At 40.3% G+C, this 21,709-nt stretch overlaps 1 protein-coding gene across 2 annotated transcripts in view; it reads right to left on the reverse strand.

Moving 5' to 3' along the window:
- mmrn2a (multimerin 2a) overlaps positions 1 to 21,709 on the reverse strand; it is a 28,686-nt gene that overhangs the window by 3,761 nt on the left and 3,216 nt on the right. Inside the window, exons 2-9 of one of the 2 annotated variants that reach the window (XM_054600636.1) lie at positions 15,130 to 15,246; positions 12,818 to 12,900; positions 12,219 to 12,299; positions 7,793 to 8,077; positions 2,884 to 3,317; positions 2,371 to 2,538; positions 1,084 to 1,548; positions 537 to 900 (exon numbers count right to left, since the gene is read on the reverse strand). In XM_054600636.1, the coding sequence (XP_054456611.1) occupies positions 537 to 900; positions 1,084 to 1,548; positions 2,371 to 2,538; positions 2,884 to 3,317; positions 7,793 to 8,077; positions 12,219 to 12,299; positions 12,818 to 12,900; positions 15,130 to 15,246 (1,997 nt within the window). The remainder of the gene's footprint in view (positions 1 to 536; positions 901 to 1,083; positions 1,549 to 2,370; positions 2,539 to 2,883; positions 3,318 to 7,792; positions 8,078 to 12,218; positions 12,300 to 12,817; positions 12,901 to 15,129; positions 15,247 to 21,709) is intronic. The other variant, XM_054600637.1, reaches the window with a different exon arrangement.

The following is a 21,709-nucleotide window of genomic DNA, read 5'->3' on the forward strand; positions in this document are numbered from 1 at the left end:
CTTGAAAATGAGAACTGGCTGGTTCCCAAGCTCTATATAGCACATAATGGGAACATGTCAAATATGTTCCCCAGCTCTATCGTATTTATACGACAGTGAAGGGGTGTTTAAACAGCAGCCTCGGATTTTATTTCTCAGATATTATTTCTCTAGGAGTTGTTGTAGTTTGTCCCAGCTGCCACTAGATGCTGCTACAAAGCTGTATTTGACTCACAGCACAGAACCAGTTCAGACTTCATCAAGTCTATTTTAAAACGATACTCAGATAATGTCCATAAAATTATGGCTGAGGCGATACTAAATTCATGAATTTTTTCATTGTATTTATTTATATTTGTTATATATGTATATGTTTACTGTCAGTTACTGAAGGGAACTATTCTCCCACAATGCAAAACAAAACTATAATTGCAGCATTGCTGTTATATGCTCAAGTACCTCTAAATTGTACTGGAGTAAATGTACCACAAAAATTAAACTCTTTGCAGCTTTAATAGCTGCAGCACAAACTAAAGCTTCCTCCGGTTGGTTCCTACCTGGCTTCTTGGCCAGCAGGGAGGTGATGCTCAGGTCGTGTCCTCTCAGTTGCTCCTGCAGGAGCCTCAGTTGCTCCTTCAGAGATGGGATGGAGTGGGCCTCCTGGTCCTGGACGGGCCACTCCAGGAACTCCAGCACCTCCTCCCCCAGCAGCAGCTCCAGCACGTCGCTTTGTCGGACGGCGTCCGTCAGAAGAGAAGTGAAGGAGCCAGACAGGTGTTGCCTCTCCTTCAGCACCTCCCTGTTCGTCTCCTTCAGGCCGGAGACCTCGGCCACAGCGACCATCACCGAGCTGCTCAGCCGGTTCAGGCTTTGATCCAGAGTCTGGGCCCGGTTGCGCTCTGAGGCCAGAGACTCCTTTACCTGCAGGACGGGGGAGAGAAAAAATAAAACATTATGTTTAATTGAAGTTAATATTATTCATTTAAATGAATAATGCTATACTATGTCATAAAAAGTCATTGTGTAATATTTCATGAAAAAGACATAGGGTTAGTTATAGTTTGCCATTTAGTAATTTTACAGAAATATGTCTCTTTTTCATACCTGCTGGAGGCCATATTGTAGTGTCTCCACTGCCGGCTCCCAGTTGCCGGCTCCACCCCACTGCCCCGCCCCCGCCTCGTTTTCCTCGTCCAGAGCTAATCTGTTCTCATTGGCCAGCTCCGTCACATTAGCCACGCCCCTCTCCAGTCGAGCCATGGCGGCCGTCAGCCCCTTGCAGTCGCAGTCTGTGGAGGAGTTGTGCTTGTAGAAGGTCTCGTACAAATAGTCCACGTCATTGTCCATCTCACGCAGATGCTCGCCTTGCTGGCTGAGGTTCCGCGCCAGCTCGTCAACCCGCCTCAACACCGTCTCCCTCGCCGCCTCCACCTCCAGCCCCGTCTCCATGAACTGGATCTGACTGTTGCGGGCCGTGTGGTTGATGTGCTTCTCCAGATCCTTAAGGTATCGCCTCAGCTGCTGGACTTCCCCCGAAGTCACCTCCACGTCCTCCATCAGGCCGTCCACCTGCACAACAACATGTGATGAGGAATTTATTTATTTATTTTACTCAGCTTTTAAACCTTTTCCTTATTTCTTTAGTAGCTTGTCATCTTTTTTGTATCATATTATATATAGCATATAAACAAAAAGTTTAAGACACTAAAAACAAGATACAGATTATCTAGAGATAAATAACAGTGATACTGTGGCTATAAATCCAAGCAAAAGTTCTGCTGTGGATTTTCTAGTCCTGGTAGATGATTTATAAGGACTCAAGAAAATGAATTTAGTATCTTGAGCAGGCAATTTATTATCTAATAATAATATTTAACATCTATCTAATAATTTGACGATAAAATTGCTCTATATCTGTTTTGCAGGATGTTGGGGGGCAGTAACATCTTATGTATGTATGATTTCTTTATCCCATTCCTGCTCTCCAGCATATTCCTAGATTCAATTAGATATAGGCGTATGAAACACAGTGTAATAAAGCCGTTGTGGTTATCAAATTATTTTGGATACGGTGGAGGTGGTGGGAGACAGGAGGGTGACAACATTGATGAACAAAGGATGATCCCTTTAGATTTCAACGATACCATAAATCTTTCCTCTAGCACCACCCTCAGGACAAACGTTACATTTTTACATCCAGTGCTGGTAAAGCATCAGGATGTTATTTGTTCTGTGAAACACGTTATAATCGTGACCGTAATGAACACTGCAGTCTGCTGGGGGCGCTGTTCAAAAGCATCTGCACTGATTTATCATGGCTGACAGTGACTGTGAACAGAATTACGGGTAACGTAGATCCAGAGGTAATAAATGTGTTTCCGTTTTACCCACCTTCACCGTGTTGTTGACCACCATGTTGTCCAGCCGCTCGACAGCCTCCCAAAGCACCGAGGTGTCGGGGGGAAGCAGGGTGAGATGAGGGCCATGATCCTCCTCAGTGGACTCATCTTGGTCCAGCTTCAGATCAGTTAGTGTGGCATTCATGGCCTGCAGGTTGACCTGGGATCAGAGAAAGCAGTAACATGGCTGTGATGGTGTTTAATCATTATCAATCATCATCACCATTATCAAATAAAGATATAAAAAAATAAAATCTGCAGATTACACCTTCATGGTCATTAAAATACATCATAAATACTTTTAGGTTTTCTTGTCTGCTAACCAGAGAAAGATAAGACCTTTTAAGCATTTCATTTGGTTTCATTTTCTGGAAACATTTGATTAAAATTCAATGAAGTAAACAAAGAATTCATTACTTTAAAAAGTGACAGAGAGAATAATAAATACAAAATGACAGTAATTAAGAGAATAGAGTATCCTCATTTGTCTCTGTTGTCCACTGACCTGTAGCAACTTCTGGTGGCGTTTCAGCTTCATGTCGATGTCCATCTTGAAGCTGGTGAGGTTGTAGTGCATCATTGCATGCTGGGAGTGAAGCCTGTACTCCATGTCTGTCCGCTGGCTCTCCATCTGCCTCCGGACCTCTCGGATATGCTGAAACGCATCTTCCAGTTTGGCATCTAGGCGCTCCTCCACTGCCTTGTCGAGTTCGGGTCTGACCAGGGAATCTGACTGCAACTCCGGCTCCAGCTGGCTGCCCTTCAACTCGGCCACGTCACGGACCAGGTCCCCTACCTGCCGGCTCAGGTGCTCCAGTGAGCGGTTGAAGCCCTCCATGACCGGCTGCAGCTGGGACATGACCAGGGCCATCATTTGGGTGACGTTGAGGGTGGGAGGGGCTTTTGTGTTTGGGAGGGCGTCAGCATCCACCCCATCAACTGAAAAAGAAAATCATTCAATTACAAAAAAAATTGTTTACATTTGAGGCTGATGAACAAAAACCATCCACTGCTCACCGAAAAATGATCCGGTGCTCAAAACCGCAGGCTCCAAAATGGTGCAATACTGACTTTAAAAACTTATTATATAATACAATCAAACAACATAAAAAACAAATAAATATATATCATAATATATATATATATATATATATATATATATATATATATATATATACATACAATACCAAATTTCAATATTTTTCATATTTAGACAATTAAATACTGTCACCAGAGTCATGCATACAATTGTCGTTTAACCTCTTGGTGTCGAAATATAATTAACAGCAGATTTTAATATTAGGATGAAAATATGAACCAGACTTCTGCATTTTTAGTGGAGCTGAAATAAAAATACAATAACAAAAAGCTTTTCATGCATCAACCCACGCTCACAAAAACACAAAGCTAATCTTAACAAGACAAAAACACAGTCTGGTTATTCATGGCTCTCTGGGGATGTGTGGTTGGTTGGCTTCGCTCTAAAATGGAACCAGTTAAGTTTCCAAACTGGAAATATATACTTGTTTATATTCCATATACTTTGGAATATAAACAAAGCACAACCATCCGCCTGGAAAACACTCCACCAGGGAACAAAAACGCCTAAAACGGCTCCAAAGGGCCTCCGTAAACACTGATGTTGACACACACAATAGATGTACGAGATTCAGTCAAAAATCACACGCGCAGAGTTTCCAGCAGTGGAGATGATCAGAGATTAGATTAGTTTTCACAGTTTGTTTCTGTTGGTTCAGTAGAGACCGGCAGAGTTAAGCCAGAACACACGCTGACCGCGGGACGCTGCCGGTCCTGCATCTGGACCTCATTCGTCGGAGGTCTGAGACGCCTCGGGGCTCCGTTGATCCATGTGGTCCTGTGTGTTGTTGTTATTTCTGGAGTTTGAAACTAACCCGACTGTGCTTATTTCCTGCTATTTATCTGTATCCTGATGATGTTTGAATCACCATTAATATCCTCCCTGTAGACTATCAACCAGATCTCAATCACATCTACTGTTTCTTGATAACTGAGGAACTGGCAGGTGAAAGCATGAAATCCTTTCAATCCTTAGTGGCACAATGATTCTCCTTGGTGGTATTACCATGTATAGAACTACTGTGGAAATGGCTTTAAAAGTCAGAATCCCAGAAGTCCTTCTGCTTACATAAGATCCTAAAGCAGCCTACAGCAAGCTTTAACCAAAAAAGGGAGATGCCATCTTTCACAGGACCCCTGATATAGCGTCAGCATCATAACATGACACACCGTAGGCCACATATATAACATTTTCCATAAGACCCTGACACTGGTGCCAATCTACTACTCCTAAAAAAGACGAAGTCAGACCAGTAGACTCCGGCACACATGTAACTTCTGCTGACAGAGTCTGATTCAACCAGTCAAGGCAGATGGCTGCCCACCCAGAGCCAAAGGTTCTACCCTTTAAAGGGGAGTTTTTTTATTGCCATCTGCTTTGACTGGCAAATGTTGGGTCTAAGTATGTATGTATATAGAGTATGGTCTAGACATACTCTATATGGAAAGTGTCCTCGTACAAAAACAGTATAGTCATGGTCAGACATTTTAAGGGGACACAAGATAAACATGTTTTAACAAACACAGCTAACATGACACAATCCCACACGTCTTAGAAGAGAACGTTCTTTGGAAAAGTGAGGATATTTTCAAGAAAATTAGGGAATGTATTTTTTAAAGTGAGGATATTTATATTTTTCTAGTCTCACTTCTTCAGAGGGCCGTTTGAAGGTTCAGACTTCACGTCAGGTTTAGGTTCAGTTTAGGTTGAGGGGGGTCAGGAATGTATCATGGCAATGAGGGTCCCCACAGGTATAGAAAAACAAACACGAGTGTGTGTTTGCCTCGGGTCACTGCTGTCACTGTCCTCTGGAGACACAGTCCAGACAAAACCACCTTAAAACACACACACACACACACACACACACACACACACACACACACACACACCAAACTCAACCACATGCCGAAGGGTCCTGAGAGGTCAAGGGTCACAGTACAGTGAGGTCACGCTGCGACAGGAAGTTCCATGTCACCTCCAGCTGCAGGGGGTGCGATGGGGGGGCAGTGTTGGGGGGATGTTTGGAAGTTTAAGTCCAACACACTCCGGTCAGCTGGCAGTGTTTCTATCTAATGACTGTCGGTGTGATTTACGGACCCGGAGAAAAGTTAACTTCCTGCCCGTACAAAACAACGTCTGTTACACAACTGTGGTTCTGTTTTCTTCTTCTGACGTTTTTTTGTAAATGTCACAATTAAAAAGGTAAGACGACACTTTAATGAGACACGTGGGAAAACAAAGACAACACAGCCGCAAACTGAGCCGAGGACGAGAGAACTGAAGAGAAAAGAAACCTCAGTATTTATCACCTGGTTAGTTTACCTGATGTTTAAAATGTATTTCTATTGTTGAAATAAAGAAGGTTTATTTGAAGAAAAGCCTTCCAGCTGGATTGATATTGATCACTGCTATGATTGCAGATTTACAATAATCAAGTTCTTAGAACTATTTAAAATAGGTTTTGTGATTTCAGACAGAAGTGAAAGCAGTTTAGCAGATTTTATCAGCAGTAGATAAATAATCCATAACACCAGACTGCTCATTTTATAATGAGAAATCTGTTAAATGCTCCTAAATTTAACAGACGTTTTTCTTTTTTTTTTAACAGACGTTTTTCTTTTTTCTTTAAAAAAACCCCTCATACAATAGGATGTTTGATTTTTGTATTTTTTTGTTTGCATATTAAAATATTTTTCTTTTACAGGAAAAAAGGGTTTGAGGATTAAGATTAGCTGATGAGTTTGCAAAAGTGATGCTTTCCTGTCTTCCCTGCCGGGTAGGAAGTAAATCAATCTAAAAAACTGACGGAGGATTTGAAGCGACTGATGGAGCTGCAGAATGTTCCTTTAAGGGTGATGTAATGCTGGCCAGTGAGAGGTCAAAGGTCAGAGAGAGCTGAGCGCTGTGGGAACCTGAGAGTGAGGCCGATCCCCAAACAAGCTCCACACAGGATGAAAGAAGTGTGTGTGTGTGTGTGTGTGTGTGTGTGTGTGTGTGTGTGTGTGTGTGTGTGTGTGTGTGTGTGTGTGTGTGTGTGTGTGAGATGTAATGCACATGCTGGTCTGGTGACACAGGAGGTGTCATCTTATAGTCCACACACACACAATGTGTGGGTGACAGAAGAAAGAGAGGATTTCCTGTGGAGGAAGTGTGTGTGTGTGTGTGTGTGTGTGTGTGTGTGTGTGTGTGTGTGTGTGTGTGTGTGTGTGTGTGTGTGTGTGTGTGTGTGTGTGTGTGTGTGTGTGTGGTTATCGGAGGTGTCATTGCAGAGGAATGGAGCTCAGTGTGTGTGTGTTATAAGACCCTCATAGGATATGAATCAGACATTGGTATTATCATCAACTCCAACTGCCCACACACACACACACACACACACACACACACACACACACACACACACACACACACACACACACACACACACACACACACACACCTTAAATGATTGTCATGTTTTGTAAAGTTAACAGTGGTGGAGGAAGTATTCAGTTCCTTTACGCCAGTAAAAGTACTAATACCACACTGTATTGCAAATGTTACTTCAATAATAAAAGTATAATCAGGAAATGCAGTTCAAGGATTAAAAGTATAAAAATTCCAGATTTTACTATTGTAGTTGGTCAAGGTTGATCTCATTTTGAACATTTAACTGATGATTATATTCATGATGGATTAATCCTTCGATAATTGTCTCCGTTAGTCGATTGGTTATTTGGTTTTTAAAAATAGTTAAAATATTGAGAAATTAATTGATTAATGGACTTATTGTTTCAGCTGTACTTATACAAACTTTGGGGGAGTTGAAACTATAATAAAACATCGTATTTCATAAACTCTTCATATGTTTTGTGTGGATCTTAATCTAAATAGGTAAAATAAAATAAATATAGCTGTAAGATAAATGTAGTGGAGCAGAACTAGGAAGACTCAAGTTAAGTATACGTTCCTTATATGTGTACTTAGTAAAGAACTAATTAATGTACTTAGTTAGTGTTACATTCCACCACTGGTTAAAGTCTACTAAATACACTGTTTTATGCTATATCATGTGAATTATATCATATGTCCACATTTATCCATCATCATGTTAAAAATCTTCTGAATTTAACACCTGATCAGGTAGATAATTCTCTAATAGGTTTCAAAATATTCCCTTTAACATAATATTTCTTTGCCTCATCCCCAGAAATCAACAACTAGAACATTTCTCTCGCAGACATTTTGACTGGTCAAAGCAGGAAAAGTGCACGTGGATTTGATAACATTAAAGATGCTGCAGGCCACAGCACTCGAGACACATTTGATCAAAACTCACCAGGAAGGTGGTGATGGTTCTGTTGGTGTTGCTGGGAGTGATTGGTGTGGTCGGCATGGTGGGGTCGATGGGGGTGTTTGGTGTGGTCGGCATGGTGGGGGTGGTGGGGGTTGTGGCCGTATGCGTCTGTGGTGGGGTGTGGAGTATGATGGGGTTTCTGGTTGTAGTCCTGGTCCTGGTCCTGGGCCGGTGGTGTGGTGTTATCCTGGTCGTCATGGTAGCCGGTTTCATACGGCTGGTGGTCGTTCTGTTCGCTGTTCGGGTCGCCGTTCTGCTGCTGCACAGCTGAAACACACACAGGTGGAAAGGAAAATGAAGAAAAGAACATCATAATTCAACTCCACAACATCACAGAGGGAAATAGTGTACGTTTTTATTCCACCACATAAACGGACAGCTTCAGTTACTCTACAAATGAGAATCACTAAATATAGAAACAGTGAGCAGCTGCTTTGAGTTTGTGTTTAAGTGACAGTTTACAGGTGAATCACTGTAAACTGACGAAACCCTGTTCACACAGTCATCAGTTATGATACAAACCATCACAAATACCTTAACTTCTTCACCAACGTGTGCAAGAGTTAAAATAAATATTTGGACCATAATTGTGGTCTGGCGGTAATAAACCTGCAGCTCAATAAAAACTCAATCAATCCTCAACATTAGAAAAACTAAACACAACCAATTGTAAACAAGATATTATAAAATATAATGAACACATGAGTCAATCATGTCTCCCACATGATGATTCCTACTGATTCAAGTAAATTATATATTTAATATTGAGAGCGGCTTACTTCTTATCATCCTGTGTACTTATTGTATTTATTATCAATATTTTTTCAAGCTTTATTAAACTAAAATGAACTGAAAGAGAGTGGGATCAACAGGAAGCCAGACAGACGGGTAGAGAGTGAGACAGAGTGGGCTGATGGGAAACAGGCTGTAGTATTTGGGGATTTCTGAGTTCATTGTTCAAGCTTTCAGTCAGAGCGACAGCAGGAACAAGGAGCTCCATAGCAGTGACCTGCAGTCAGCGTAGAGGGCAGAAATACACCACGCTGCCTCTGCAACACTGGAGATAAATCAAAAAGAGGCGGAAGTCCTGCAGAGTCATCAAACCTGTTTCCTTCTTCATTTTCAGATCTTCAGCTGCGACCAAAAAAGACGTTTCCTCGGGCAAAGCAGTCGCTCTGATTTTGAAGATGTCTATAATCAATAATAATAATAATGTATGAAATGACAATGTGTTGTGTGTTGTGTGACAGCTGAAAGTAATTGGACTTTTATGGGTTTTGTTAACAAAATGAAAAATACGGAATATCAACAGCCTTATCTTTTGAGCCTCATCAGTGAATGTTTTGCAGCATTGATCCAAACCTCAAAATCTTTTTTTGAAAGAATGTACAAATATGGAGTATGTTAACGTTCACATTAGCATTCTGGTCTTGATCAAATCCAGAATATAATGTTTATGTGGAACATGAGAAAACTTGGTCATAAAACTATCCAGGTGCGTCTTAATTCCTCAACATCTCAGCCACTTATTTCTGAGAATGAGAAAAAATGCAAATTACACACAGAGACGACCCAAAACACAAAGAGAGCAATTTCCTACTTTTAAGGTTTCAGGTTTAATGACAGAAAATGTTTTTCGATTCAGCACTTTGATTGTAACTGCCACTTCAACTTCTCTCAGTATTTCAACTTCAGATACAATTTGTTTACGTTATTATCTTCAATTTTAGTTTTTTACAGCCACAAAAAGCCAGTTTGACTCTTCATGTAAAGCTATTTAAATGTTGTAAATGCAAACTTCAGCAGTAAGTTTCTGAACTCTCTCGACCTACCGGAGGTGGACACAATAACAGAAACACATCTATTGTGTGAACAGGTTGTAAAGTTGATCGTGATGACTCACCTCTGAGGTGTTTGTATTTTAAGGTGTTCCTGTTATTGTGTACAGTCTGTTTCTGCTGGGACGCAGTTCTGTTGATAATTTAATGACATTCACTTCAGCTCACAGGAAGTCGGTTCAATCGGAGGCGTGGTGGGAGCGGACTGAACCATTGGAGGTGTGTGTGTGTGTGTGTGTGTGTGTGTGTGTGTGTGTGTGTGTGTGTGTGTGTGTGTGTGTGTGTGTGTGTGTGTGTGTAACTGCCTCTTTGTTAGTTTTTCTTTGTTAAATCAAGCCAAAGGTCTATTTTAGTCTGACTTCTTTCCAAAGAATACTGTTTTGATACTCAGAGTTCTCGCTGCGAATATTTCATGTTTTGCACACTACCAATGTTATTTTGTACATGGAGGACAAAACGCTGCACAATGGTTCAACTAGACTGACAACTTAAAGGGCAAATAGAGACAAAGATCCCTCTGAGCAACAGTTCTATAATAATAGAATAAATCACCAGTCATTGGTTAAATAAAGTAGAAGCTTAGCATCAACGCGTCTGCAAATTTATATAGAAACATGTTCCTATATAAAGTACACAATTATATCTATAACAAGGTGGAACTAGAAGGGTGGACTTAGTAGAGTGCCAAGTGTGTCTGCATGCCAGCTGCTGTATTGTGTGATCGAAGGAATACAACTCACAATTGGCCAACCCGACCTCCAGACACTAATGGGCTGTAAGGGGTCGTAAAAAACACTTCACTTAAACAAATACAAATATTACAAACACAGATGAATGCAGGCAATCAACTCCAAGTCATCGTATAATATATGTCATACATCTAAACAAACTTCAACTCACCAAACTGTCTGCCTACATATCAGCGGCTGAGTGGTGGCTATGTGCTCAGCAGTGTGTGTACTGGTAGTCTGGTTAGCTGTTAGAACTATTGGAATTGGATGAGGGAATATAAACTGATAATGTTTTCTCATACAAACAGTTCATCTTACGAAAAAGTTACTCCACATTTTTTGTGCGTTTTCCTACGAAGTCCAGCAACACAAGTTTATTTCCACTCGTTACATGCATAACATTCTCAATTCTACACGCCACCGGCATGGTAACCAAATGCACGTACGCACACAGGTTCCTGCACATGAGTCAGAGTCAGTATACTGACTTGTTGGTCAGGAAGACGGATGAGATTATTCAGAGTGAGAATTTGCTTGTTTGCAGTTTGTTGTTGCCATCGTCCTGTTTTGGGTCAGAGGTCAAACATGGTGTCCTCTCCTCTTAGACCACCAACAGTTCACTTAAGGTACTAAGTCACTCTCTTAAATTTGGACATGCGTCTTCTCAAAATAATCTTCCATCTTCACAGGAAACTAGGCAGTTGGGTTTAGTGGGATATCTTTGAATTAGGGCGCATTCTTTTTTGTAGGTATAGCTTCCAATGCTGGATGAGACCTGCCTGCAGCTGAATAAACTATGGACTGACAAATTACTGTTTAAACTTCTTCAATCCAACCACTTAGTAAGCGGATGAGGGCCCAAAGAAAAACTTCTTCCTACATACCAAATAAAGTCCATTTGTAAAGAGGACTTCCTACAATCTAAAATCTAATCTAAGCATGAAAGAGTCGTCCTCTCAGCCATCTGACTAAAAAAGGTCAACATATACAAACACTGTTCATAACTACCTCTCAACATCTGACACGTCCTTCACCAGGATCGTAACCCCCACCCAACTGTGCTGTGCTGAAGTAAAAACAAACAAACCTCCTGCCCCGCTTTCTCTTCCTTTACTTCGTCAGGTCACAGTAACATTCATCCACCTTCAAGCTGCTGTGACCTCTGACCTCTCTGTACAGTGTTTAACCATATTGGTACACTCTCCCACTCTTTCAGTGTGTGAGTCACTGTGTGGTACAGGTTGAGGATGTGGTGGGGGGGGGGGGGGCAGAGGGGGTGACCTTGGTGGTGGGTCCTTTGGGAGAGGCTCGCCCACACCTTTTTCCCCGGGGTAGGGAGGTGGAGGAGGTTGGACCTCCTCCTGACCTCAACAAAAGGTTTATCAAAGTTGAGCATCACTCTACTGCTTCACAGCTTCCTCGCTTTGTTAGAGAAGCAGGAATGAGTCAGACTGCTCTGACATCGTTAACCAAGAGTGTGTGTGTGTGTGTGTGTGTGTGTGTGTGTGTGTGTGTGTGTGTGTGTGTGTGTGTGTGTGTGTGTGTGTGTGTGTGTGTGTGTGTGTGTGTGTGTGTTCCCACGCACAGATGCAAAGGAAAATAAAACAAAGGAAAATTTGATTTTAACAAGGCAGGATCACAGATGGATGTTTGATTCCTCCAAGTCAAACATACATGTTCGTGCTTGACTGAAGTATTTTGGTACGGGTCTGAAATGTCTCAAAAACCAATAGATGGACTGATAAAAAAAAGTATGCGGTAATCCTGGTGAACTGCAACAAAACTGCAACAATAAAGCGCAACCTTGCACTCGTGTGGAGGTGAGCAGTGTCATCGTACCTGGAGCGAGGAGCTCTCTTTTCACGTCTTTCGATCCTCCAATCAGAGCTGAGCTTCCTGAATCCAGCTGTGCATCAGGGACTGTCAGAGTCAAACACAAGAAGCTTTAAACACACTGGAAAAACAAACATATAGACACATTTTTATGTATGTATATATATATACATGATAAAGGAAATACTTCTGATATTTTCATTGATAAACTTTGAGTTTCAGTACAAACAAAAGGCTGAGAATAGAAGAGAGGAAGGGGATAACTGGTAAACACCGCAGTTTCCCACACACACATTCAAAATCTGGACTGAATTAAGTTCCTGAGCGATACCAAAGTTTCGCTGTTTTTGTAAAAATAGATTCCTGTCGAGAAAATTAGAACAGGGAGAGGGGAGGTCGAGTTTCTATTGAGAAACACATTGAAACCAGACTTTGGATCTCTTCCCACACAAGTATCTAAGCTTATTGTGTGAATGCTGATTCAGGACTTTAACCAATGACATATCATTTCTACACTGTGGTATTACTACGTTTACTGAAGAAATAGATCTCTGAGAACTTCTTCCGTGACTGGCAACAACAAAGCGATGCTCCTGCTGACCCACCTGTCTCCTCACAGTTGTGTCCTCTGTGTCCCGGACAGCAGCGCCACTGCAGAGCGGTGACGACCTGCTGCTTCTGCCTGTACCTGCACATTTACACACACACACACACACACACACACACACACACACACACACACACACACACACACACACACACACACACACACACACACACACACACACACACACATATATATATATAAATAAACAGTTGGAACAAGTGGACTGAGATCTTATCTCACATCAGAGTTCTGCTGCTGTTGCCCCAGAAACTGTCGAGTAACTTAATTACAACTGGGATCTGTTTTGCAGTGTGGATTAATCATTTAATGCGGTTTCAACAGGGTTTTCCCAAGTGCATATTGTTATCGTAATGTCCATCTGATCTTTCAGCTGAAGTGAACACAAGAAAACATGGAAAATATAAATTACAGTTAATGAGGTTTTTAAATGAGATGTTGTGAAAGTGGATCAGGTTTCGGGAAATGTTCCAGACACTTAGTTTAGTAGTTTAATTAACTGTTCCAGTTAGTTTTAATACAGACACACTGTATATATAAATTATTAAGTTCTCCTGTACATTAGCTTTATTTATTCTTACCAACATTAACACTCATGGATAATAAGCAGTGGAAGAAGTATTCAGATAATTTACTTGAGTAAAAGTACTAATCCCACACAATGACCAAATTTAAGCATATGTATCTCTGAGATGTAGTAGAGTAGAAGTATGAAGCATAAAATTGAAAATGAGTAGGCTACAATTACCTTGAATTTGTACTCAAGTAAATGTACTTTACATAAACTACAGATTTTCTGTGAAATTAGTATTGGTGATTCAAAATGAGATCTGACTGAAAAAAATGTTTTTACGTATTTAGAAACTGGTGGTTTGTATAAGACAGATCTGAAAACATTCATTACATTACATTACATTACAGTCATTTAGCAGACGCTTTTATCCAAAGCGACTTACAATAAGTGTATTCAACATAGGTATTCAAGAGAACTACTAGTCACCAGAAGTCATAAGTGCATCTCCTTTCTTAAACAAGCATCTAAGAGCATAAACCAGAGCAAAAGTACAGAGACAAACTAATACGAATACAATAAGTGCAACATTGTGCAACATTCCTCCTTTAACTAAGAAGCTTCTGTAAATCCTGTGGTCCTCTGCATTAAAAGGGATCAAGTCTAATTCCTCAGTCCGAGTGCACTGAAGTTATGAGAATAATATGAATTTCAATGAAAGGAGGGACGTGTTATAGCTAACTGAGGAACAGGAACAAGGCCTGTATCCTGTGTTTTTGTATATTTAGCATCTTTGCTTAACAGTGATAAGCTCCACTCTCACTGCTCATGTTGTTATTTCATGTTTTTATTTCACCAAGCAAAAACATGTAAAATAATCTAACAGCACTAACTGACCTCTAGGAAGCATCCACACTTCATCCACCAAGTTTCAACAGAGTCTTCAGGTGAGTTACAGATCAGGTAAACTCAAAGAATCTTTATACCCCTCTAGATGGCTGACTGTTTAGCCATTAACCAATGAGGACTGGACAAAAGCATGACCTTACAGGATGATACACCTCCAATGGAGACTTTTCAAAATAAAAGTACCCAACACAATGTAATTATGTGTAAATCCACCACATTTTTATTTTTATGCATTTTGCATTGATCCTGCCAACGACTGCTTCACTCTAGATGTTGTGTATATGGCAATATAAAGAACTTTAATGTAGTCTAATGCAAATAATACATAACAATCCAACCTGTTATTACAAACTCAGCTGTTTGTTTATTTGTCCAGGATGTGAGCTACACTTTGGTTTGGTAATTGTTATGGCATTTCTCAATATTTCACTATTTTTACAAACAAAAAAATCAATCAATTAATGGATACAAATAGAAAAATCATGCTTTTACATTAGTGCATGAGTAAATTAATCTGATTAAATGTATAAAAGTTTAACAGTCACCGGGGACAATTTTTTTCTACTTTAATACATTTTCCTGATATAATTGCATACTTTAACGTTTTCAATGCACGACTCTTACTTGTAACAGAGTATCTTTATGGTGTGGGATAAGTACTTTTACTGAAGTAAATGATCTGAATACTTCTTAGCTGCTGGCGAACACACACACAAACCAAAATACTCTGAAAATCTGCTCATAAAAGGGATACTACTGTGCTTATACACAAGCTCATAAATGATTGTAATAGGACGACTGTAGTGATCCCCTTCAGGACTTTTTGCTCTATATTTCCTCACACTTACTGACACTTATTGTTATGTACTCACATGACCATCTGACAGCCGGGCGTCCCACTCGTACATGGATTCTGAGACTTGATGGTGTACTTCTCAATTCTACACGCCACCGGCATGGTAACCAAATGCACGTACGCACATCGGTTCCTGCACAAAAGCCAGAGTCAGTATACTGACTTGTTGATCAGGAAGACGGATGAGATTATTCAGAGTGAGAATTTGCTTGTTTGCAGTTTGTTGTTGCCATCGTCCTGTTTTGGGTCAGAGGTCAAACATGGTGTCCTCTCCTCTTAGACCACCAACAGTTCACTTAAGGTACTAAGTCACTCTCTTAAATTTGGACGGAGCCAGGCAAGCTGTTTCCCCCTATTTCCAGTCTTTATGCTAAGCTAAGCTAATGTTGCTGGCAACAAGCCTCATATTTACTGAACAGAGAGTGATATTGAACATTAGACTATCAGAGAGGGTGAAGATGAGCATTTTTTTTCCAAAAGCCCAAAGTGTTCCTTTTACAGTAAAATAATGTTGAAACAAACAAGAATAAATAGGCCATTCTTTGGGGACTACTTTCAGGAGCGGATGAATACAAATTTGGTGCTCTGGTGAGTATTTGGCGCATTGAGCTCTTTGCCCAGAAGACTTTGTTCGTAGATTTATTTACTGTTTGTTTGGGTCTGAATATGAGGCTTAATGACAAGAGGTTATACTCAAATTTAAATATATATGAATTCACAGTCACACACTCAAACACACCTCAAACACACACACACACACACACACACACACACACACACACACACACACACACACACACACACACACACACACACACACACACACACACACACACACACACACACACACACACAGTGAGGCTTCAATCACAGTCAATGAGCAGCTGCAGTGAATAAAGCCAACTATCAACATGTGTGTGTGATGAGGTCATAGGGTTACAGACGTCAGATAAGGTGTGTTTGGGGTCACCAAAAAGACAACCCCTGTGTGCGTGTGTGTGTGTGTGTGTGTGTGTGTGTGTGTGTGGTGGTTGTGTCTGTGTGTGGGTTGTGAAATAGAAACACATACTATGAAGTCACAGAAAAGATCCCAGAGGGGATTTTCCTTTATGGGTTAAGAACCTTCAACATAATCAGAATTGATACATTTACCACTTAAAAACTGATTAGATTATCTGGAAAAAGCTTTGTCACCAACCAAGAGGGCTGGTCAGGGGTGGCAAGTCCAGGGGCCCCCTGTTGGAAAGACGCAAAATGACTACAGAGGGATGCCAAATGACTACAGAGAGATGCCAAATGACTACAGAGAGATGCCAAATGACTGCAAAGAGACAAAAAACGACTACAAAGAGATACAAAACGACTAAAAAGAGATGCAAAATGACTACAAAGAGATGCAAAATAACTGCAAAGAGATGCAAAATGACTGCAAAGAGAAAAAAACGACTACAAAGAGATACCAAACGTCTACAAAGACAGAAAAAAAAAATGAATACAAAGAGACAAAAACTAAAAAGAAATTTCCTACTCAAAATGACCAAACAGACATGCCACAACTCTTTCGGTCTGGGGTTGTACTTTTATTGACAATGTTTGGTGGACTGGGGGAGCTAATTACTAAGTCTAATTGTTCTCCACATATTATCAGTACACTGCAGGATAAAGTCTTCCCATAATTTGTCTGAAGGTTCTTAAACCATAAAAGCTTCGGTTCAAGACAAAACTGATACCAAACCGTAACGTTATTCGCTAAATAAATAAATGAAACGTAGAGTAACCTCTCAGCAGTGTCTCTGTGCAAAGATTTCATGTCCTGCTGAATGCTGAGAGAGGATGATGTTTGACTGGATACTGCATGTCCTGTTACTTTAATTAAAGATCATTATATGGTGTTTGTGGGTGTGACAGGAAGTGATGAGGACACATTTATATACACTTTATTCAATCGGGAAGTCTAATTGAGATTGAGATTGAAGATTAAAATAGTTTACCAAAGTAGGGAGTACCTCAGTCCCCAACAGGAGCATTTTGTCTTTGACACTAAGTTATGATATATCTGCTCTGAACTCTGAACACAGTGATCTAATTGTAAATCCATTGTTTCAACATGTGAACAAAATCCTCTGACTCATTTTCCTGTGGAGCGCTATGACATCACCGGAGAAACACACATGCCCCCCTCGTGCCAGGAAATTCCTCCATATCCTGAGCTGCTATAACACACAAAGACACACACTAAAAATACACACTTTGAAATACATAAAGCATATAAACATACGCCAATTAATGATTAATTTAACTACCAGAGACGCTTCTCACATTGTCATTTCATACAAAACATCCATAATAATGCTTCTGCTGTTGCCTGGGTCCAGACCTTTGTTGCCTCTGATGTAAGGCAACTTCTACTACCCAGAGGTGGAAGAGTTATTCAGATCTCTTAACTCAGTAAAAGTAGTGATACTACAGTGTGTAAATACTCTGTTATGCCCGGTCAACTGCAGGCTCGGCTTAACTGTGGCACATCTACAAATTTGTGGCTCAAAAATCTGACATCCATAGAAAAATTTGGTCTCATTTTGAACTGGAGCATCTGCAAATTCATTCCATACCCTATATGTGATTATCCACTAAAGGTAGGAATGATACCAGATGAAAAAAATCCCTGTTTTCTTATCTTCTGTAAGAGAGAAGGGAAGGTCAGTAACCCACAAGTTGCGAAACGTTCACAAGATGGTTGAGGTTAGGAACTGGCCTCAAATGGTTAAGGTGAACATAGATCATCCGGCAGTGAGTCTAGCAAGAGCTCTGACACATTTTCGCAACTTGTGGGTGAGACATGACCATGAGACTCAACTCTTCTTCTTCGTTTGGGAGGAGAGAGGGAGATAAACCTGGTGGAGATCTACACTTTACAGAGTGAACTTTCAGAATCTGAAAAGTAGCTGTCAGAAACATGTAGTTCAGTAAAAAAGTACATTATTGAGATGTAGTGGAGAATAAAGTAGCAGAAAATAGAAATAGTAAATAATAAGTATAAGTACCTCACATTCGTACTTTATACACCCATCGCATCCCATCCACCCTAACCTTTGACCTGTGACTAGTGCACAGTAGATAAATATTTATACAGGGTATAACCAGTAAACTGTAAACTGGGTTCTCAGCCCAGATTACTTTCGTGCACAGGTGAGTTTGAAACATCAACAGGCTGAGTGGACATGTAGAGATTTGAGGGGGCTGGAACAACATCAGAGAAAACATCTTTAATCTTAATCTTCAGGTTTAATTTGTCCTGTCAGACTGAACTCACGTCAACTAAAGCCTTTATCTCTCTGTTCATGGTTCTTCTTCACATGATGCAGCTTAAATCCCAGATATTATTATCTATTAAATATGTCCTTGTTTAGCCTGTGGCTCCATTTTAAACGATTAAAAAACATCACAAAATAACTGTTGGATTGTGTTGAATGTGTGAGACTGAAGAAATGGAACCTTTCCAGCACAAACAGATAGTCATTTGGTTTCATTTTGTGCCGTCCCACACATTTCTTAAAGGAGGGGACAGTTTGTTCAAACAGCAGAGAAGACATCTCTTCTTTATTTGGGGCTGAACCTCAAAGTGTCACAGGCGCACATCTGTTAGGTGTAAAACTGTCACTTTTTAGCTGTGTTTTTGTGAGCATTCGATAGAGAGATCTCTTTCAGAGCGAGACCTCGACTCATCCTGAGAGAGACGGAGAAAAACAAGCTGCAATGGTTTCTGCTGCAAGTCCAAGAGTTCAGGTTCGGATGTGAAAGAAGTTTGTGTGCGAGCCAGAGTCTAAATAATGAGACAAAAGGATCCCTGAGGACCAAAGACAGAACAGGCAACTGGAGGGATGTTATTACGAGTTATCAGCAGGTTTCATTCAGATATCAGCACTTTATCTATTTTTAGTAGTGTTTGTCCTCAGGGTCGCACTAGAGCGAGTTTAATAGAAATGTGACCTGTGGTTGTTGAGATATTTATCTCTAGTGGTTGATTCTGTTTTCTTTTTTTCTTCCATACTTAATGCATTAATTGTGTTCTTCTCTCCCCTCTTCTGTTTTTCTGCAGAGTTCAGAAGGTGTCATGTGGGAATTTAAAATAAATGAAAGTACAAAATTAATAAATCCTGCTCACAAATGAATAAATGTGTCGTGTGGACAATCAAATCAGTTACTTAATTGTTCAACACAAATTGATGCTCTTAAATGCAAAAATGGACAAAATAAAAACATAACAACATTTTAATTCAAGAGCATACATTCGTTTTTCTTTTTCTTTGTGACACCGGCTGGGCTCCATATGCTGCAGACTCTGAACACATCACAACAACAACAACAACAACAACAACAACGGAAGGCAGTTTTGTCGAGGATGTTTGTCATTATCTCAACATGTACAACATGCAGCATGTGTCGCAATGTTTACTTTTGTTTATGTTGTGCAACATTTGAAGTTCTGAAGGGAATATTTTGGTGTTGGTCAGGATGATTCAGCCCTGATCTGTTACCTTGTGGATAGAGGGAGAAGTAAGAAAACCTCATTCAAAATCCCATTGATATTTATAACAATTCTAATAACTAAACATCAAGTCATAGATCAGAGACCCTTGTCATGTGGCCCACCACATTCTCCAGAAAAAATATCTCCTCTGACTGTTGGTCATGATCAAATTCACCGTCTCAGCAGAATTCATCCACCTGCATGATCATCAGTCTGATAACAACACTGCCTTTAAATTCTGTTTTTTTCCCACTTTTCTTTGGACGCTGAGTGACGTCCTTTCATCTGGCAGCTGTGTGTCTCCTGATAACGGCTGAATGAGCAGTAAATGATGCCTTAATGGTCACGTTATCTGCAGCTTTAGTTCTCTTTGATCTGAATCCGGCTGCTCATTGAGCATCTTCTTCTTCCTCTTCAGTTCAAGTTGGGTGAACTTTTACTTTGAAAGGATTCCAGTGAGGCTTTAGATTACAAGATCAGCAGCAGTTCAAGCAGCCTAGAAGGTTGAAGGTCACAACAGCAAGACTAAAGAACTAATGTTCATATTAGCCTTGAAGGCCACCATGACAGACTGCTGCATAAAAGGGCACGTCAGGAAGACTTTACTTCAAAATAAGAGCATATATTTCTCTCACTTTCTCTCGGCAGCAATTTTCAAGTTGATTTCAGAGCGATGAAGCGAAAAAAAACGCTGATGTGGAAAAAAAAATTCTACCATATTCACAGGGCTGGTACGTGAAATAGTGAAATCTATAAAATAAATTAGACATTGAAGAAGATCGGACATAGAAAAAATATATATAAATACCAAAGTGGTCAACTGACTGAAACGTGTAAAACACCAAAATACTTCTTTACGTTCCTCCGAAGCCTCAGATCTTCTCTCCTTTCAGCTAAACAACAAACGTTTCCCCCTCCACTTCATCAGCACTTAACTACCTGTTGACGTCTGACCTCTGAAGTATGTATACCCCCCCCCCAAAAAAAACTGCAGATGAGGAAAGCTGCTCTCCATTACAGCAAAACAGCACAAAGAGCTCAGTTTGTGAACGATGTCATTAAAGCAGCTGTTTAAAGTTGGGGGGGGGGTCTTTGAGTTAATGGAGGGTTGTTTTGTTAAGAACCCTCAGGGATAATTTTATCAGCCAATCTGCGGACGAGTCCTGCAGTCTAATGCATGGATGTGGGTCAGAATAATGACGGAGGCCTGTATGGGCGCGCTCCTTTAATCCTCTTATTTGATCTCAGGAACACATCGCTAAAAAAAATATCCTAAAACAAGCATCCAAATCCAAAAACAATGCAGCAGATCAGTTCACTAATCAGTCAAATATTAATATTTACGAATTATTAATTTTTATATTCATGTACCCTTTAACTCTTCACCCTTACCACCAAGATCTTGACTCAAGATCACACAGAAAGGAGGTGCATGCAGGCGGAGTTGTTGATTTTCTTCTGAAGCAACACTATCCTGCCATTAATCACTGATTCAAACATAACTACGCTAGATATCCAACTGTTGTCTTTGGACTATGTGGTGAAGAATGAATCACCAAGTTCAGAACAAGCCAAAGCATAGGCGTAAGATCCATCAGGCGAAGAAGTATTCAGATCCTTTACCCTATCGTCTGACGATGATTATGCATTTTATTGGTTTCAAATTACCTTGTAAACTGGCTACTTGTTAAAAAAGTCTGGTCGAACAACTCCAACTCCAGTCTTGCATCTGAAGGTGCTAATCGGACTGTAAACAACGAGCAGCACACAGAAAAGAAAGTCTTGCAGTCAGAATGACAATAAATGATCCTTGAATCCCTTCCGTCCTTGTAGTATTTAATGTGTACTTAAACATGAAGGAGATTGTTAATATCGGAGGGAAAATTAGTGATGTACATTTTCACAAAATTCCTAATAATATATAAACAGATTAGATTGTGAGAAATTGTAAGTGGTGCTAAATTGGTGAATTCCATGAGCAGAAGCCCATTTTGCCTCCATAAAGAAAAGCAAAAAGGTGATTATTACCATCAATACAATAAACTGCAGTAAGAGATTGTTTTTT

Source organism: Anoplopoma fimbria, chromosome 6 (genome assembly GCF_027596085.1).
Source record: "Anoplopoma fimbria isolate UVic2021 breed Golden Eagle Sablefish chromosome 6, Afim_UVic_2022, whole genome shotgun sequence".
NCBI classification, from domain to species: domain Eukaryota; kingdom Metazoa; phylum Chordata; class Actinopteri; order Perciformes; family Anoplopomatidae; genus Anoplopoma; species Anoplopoma fimbria.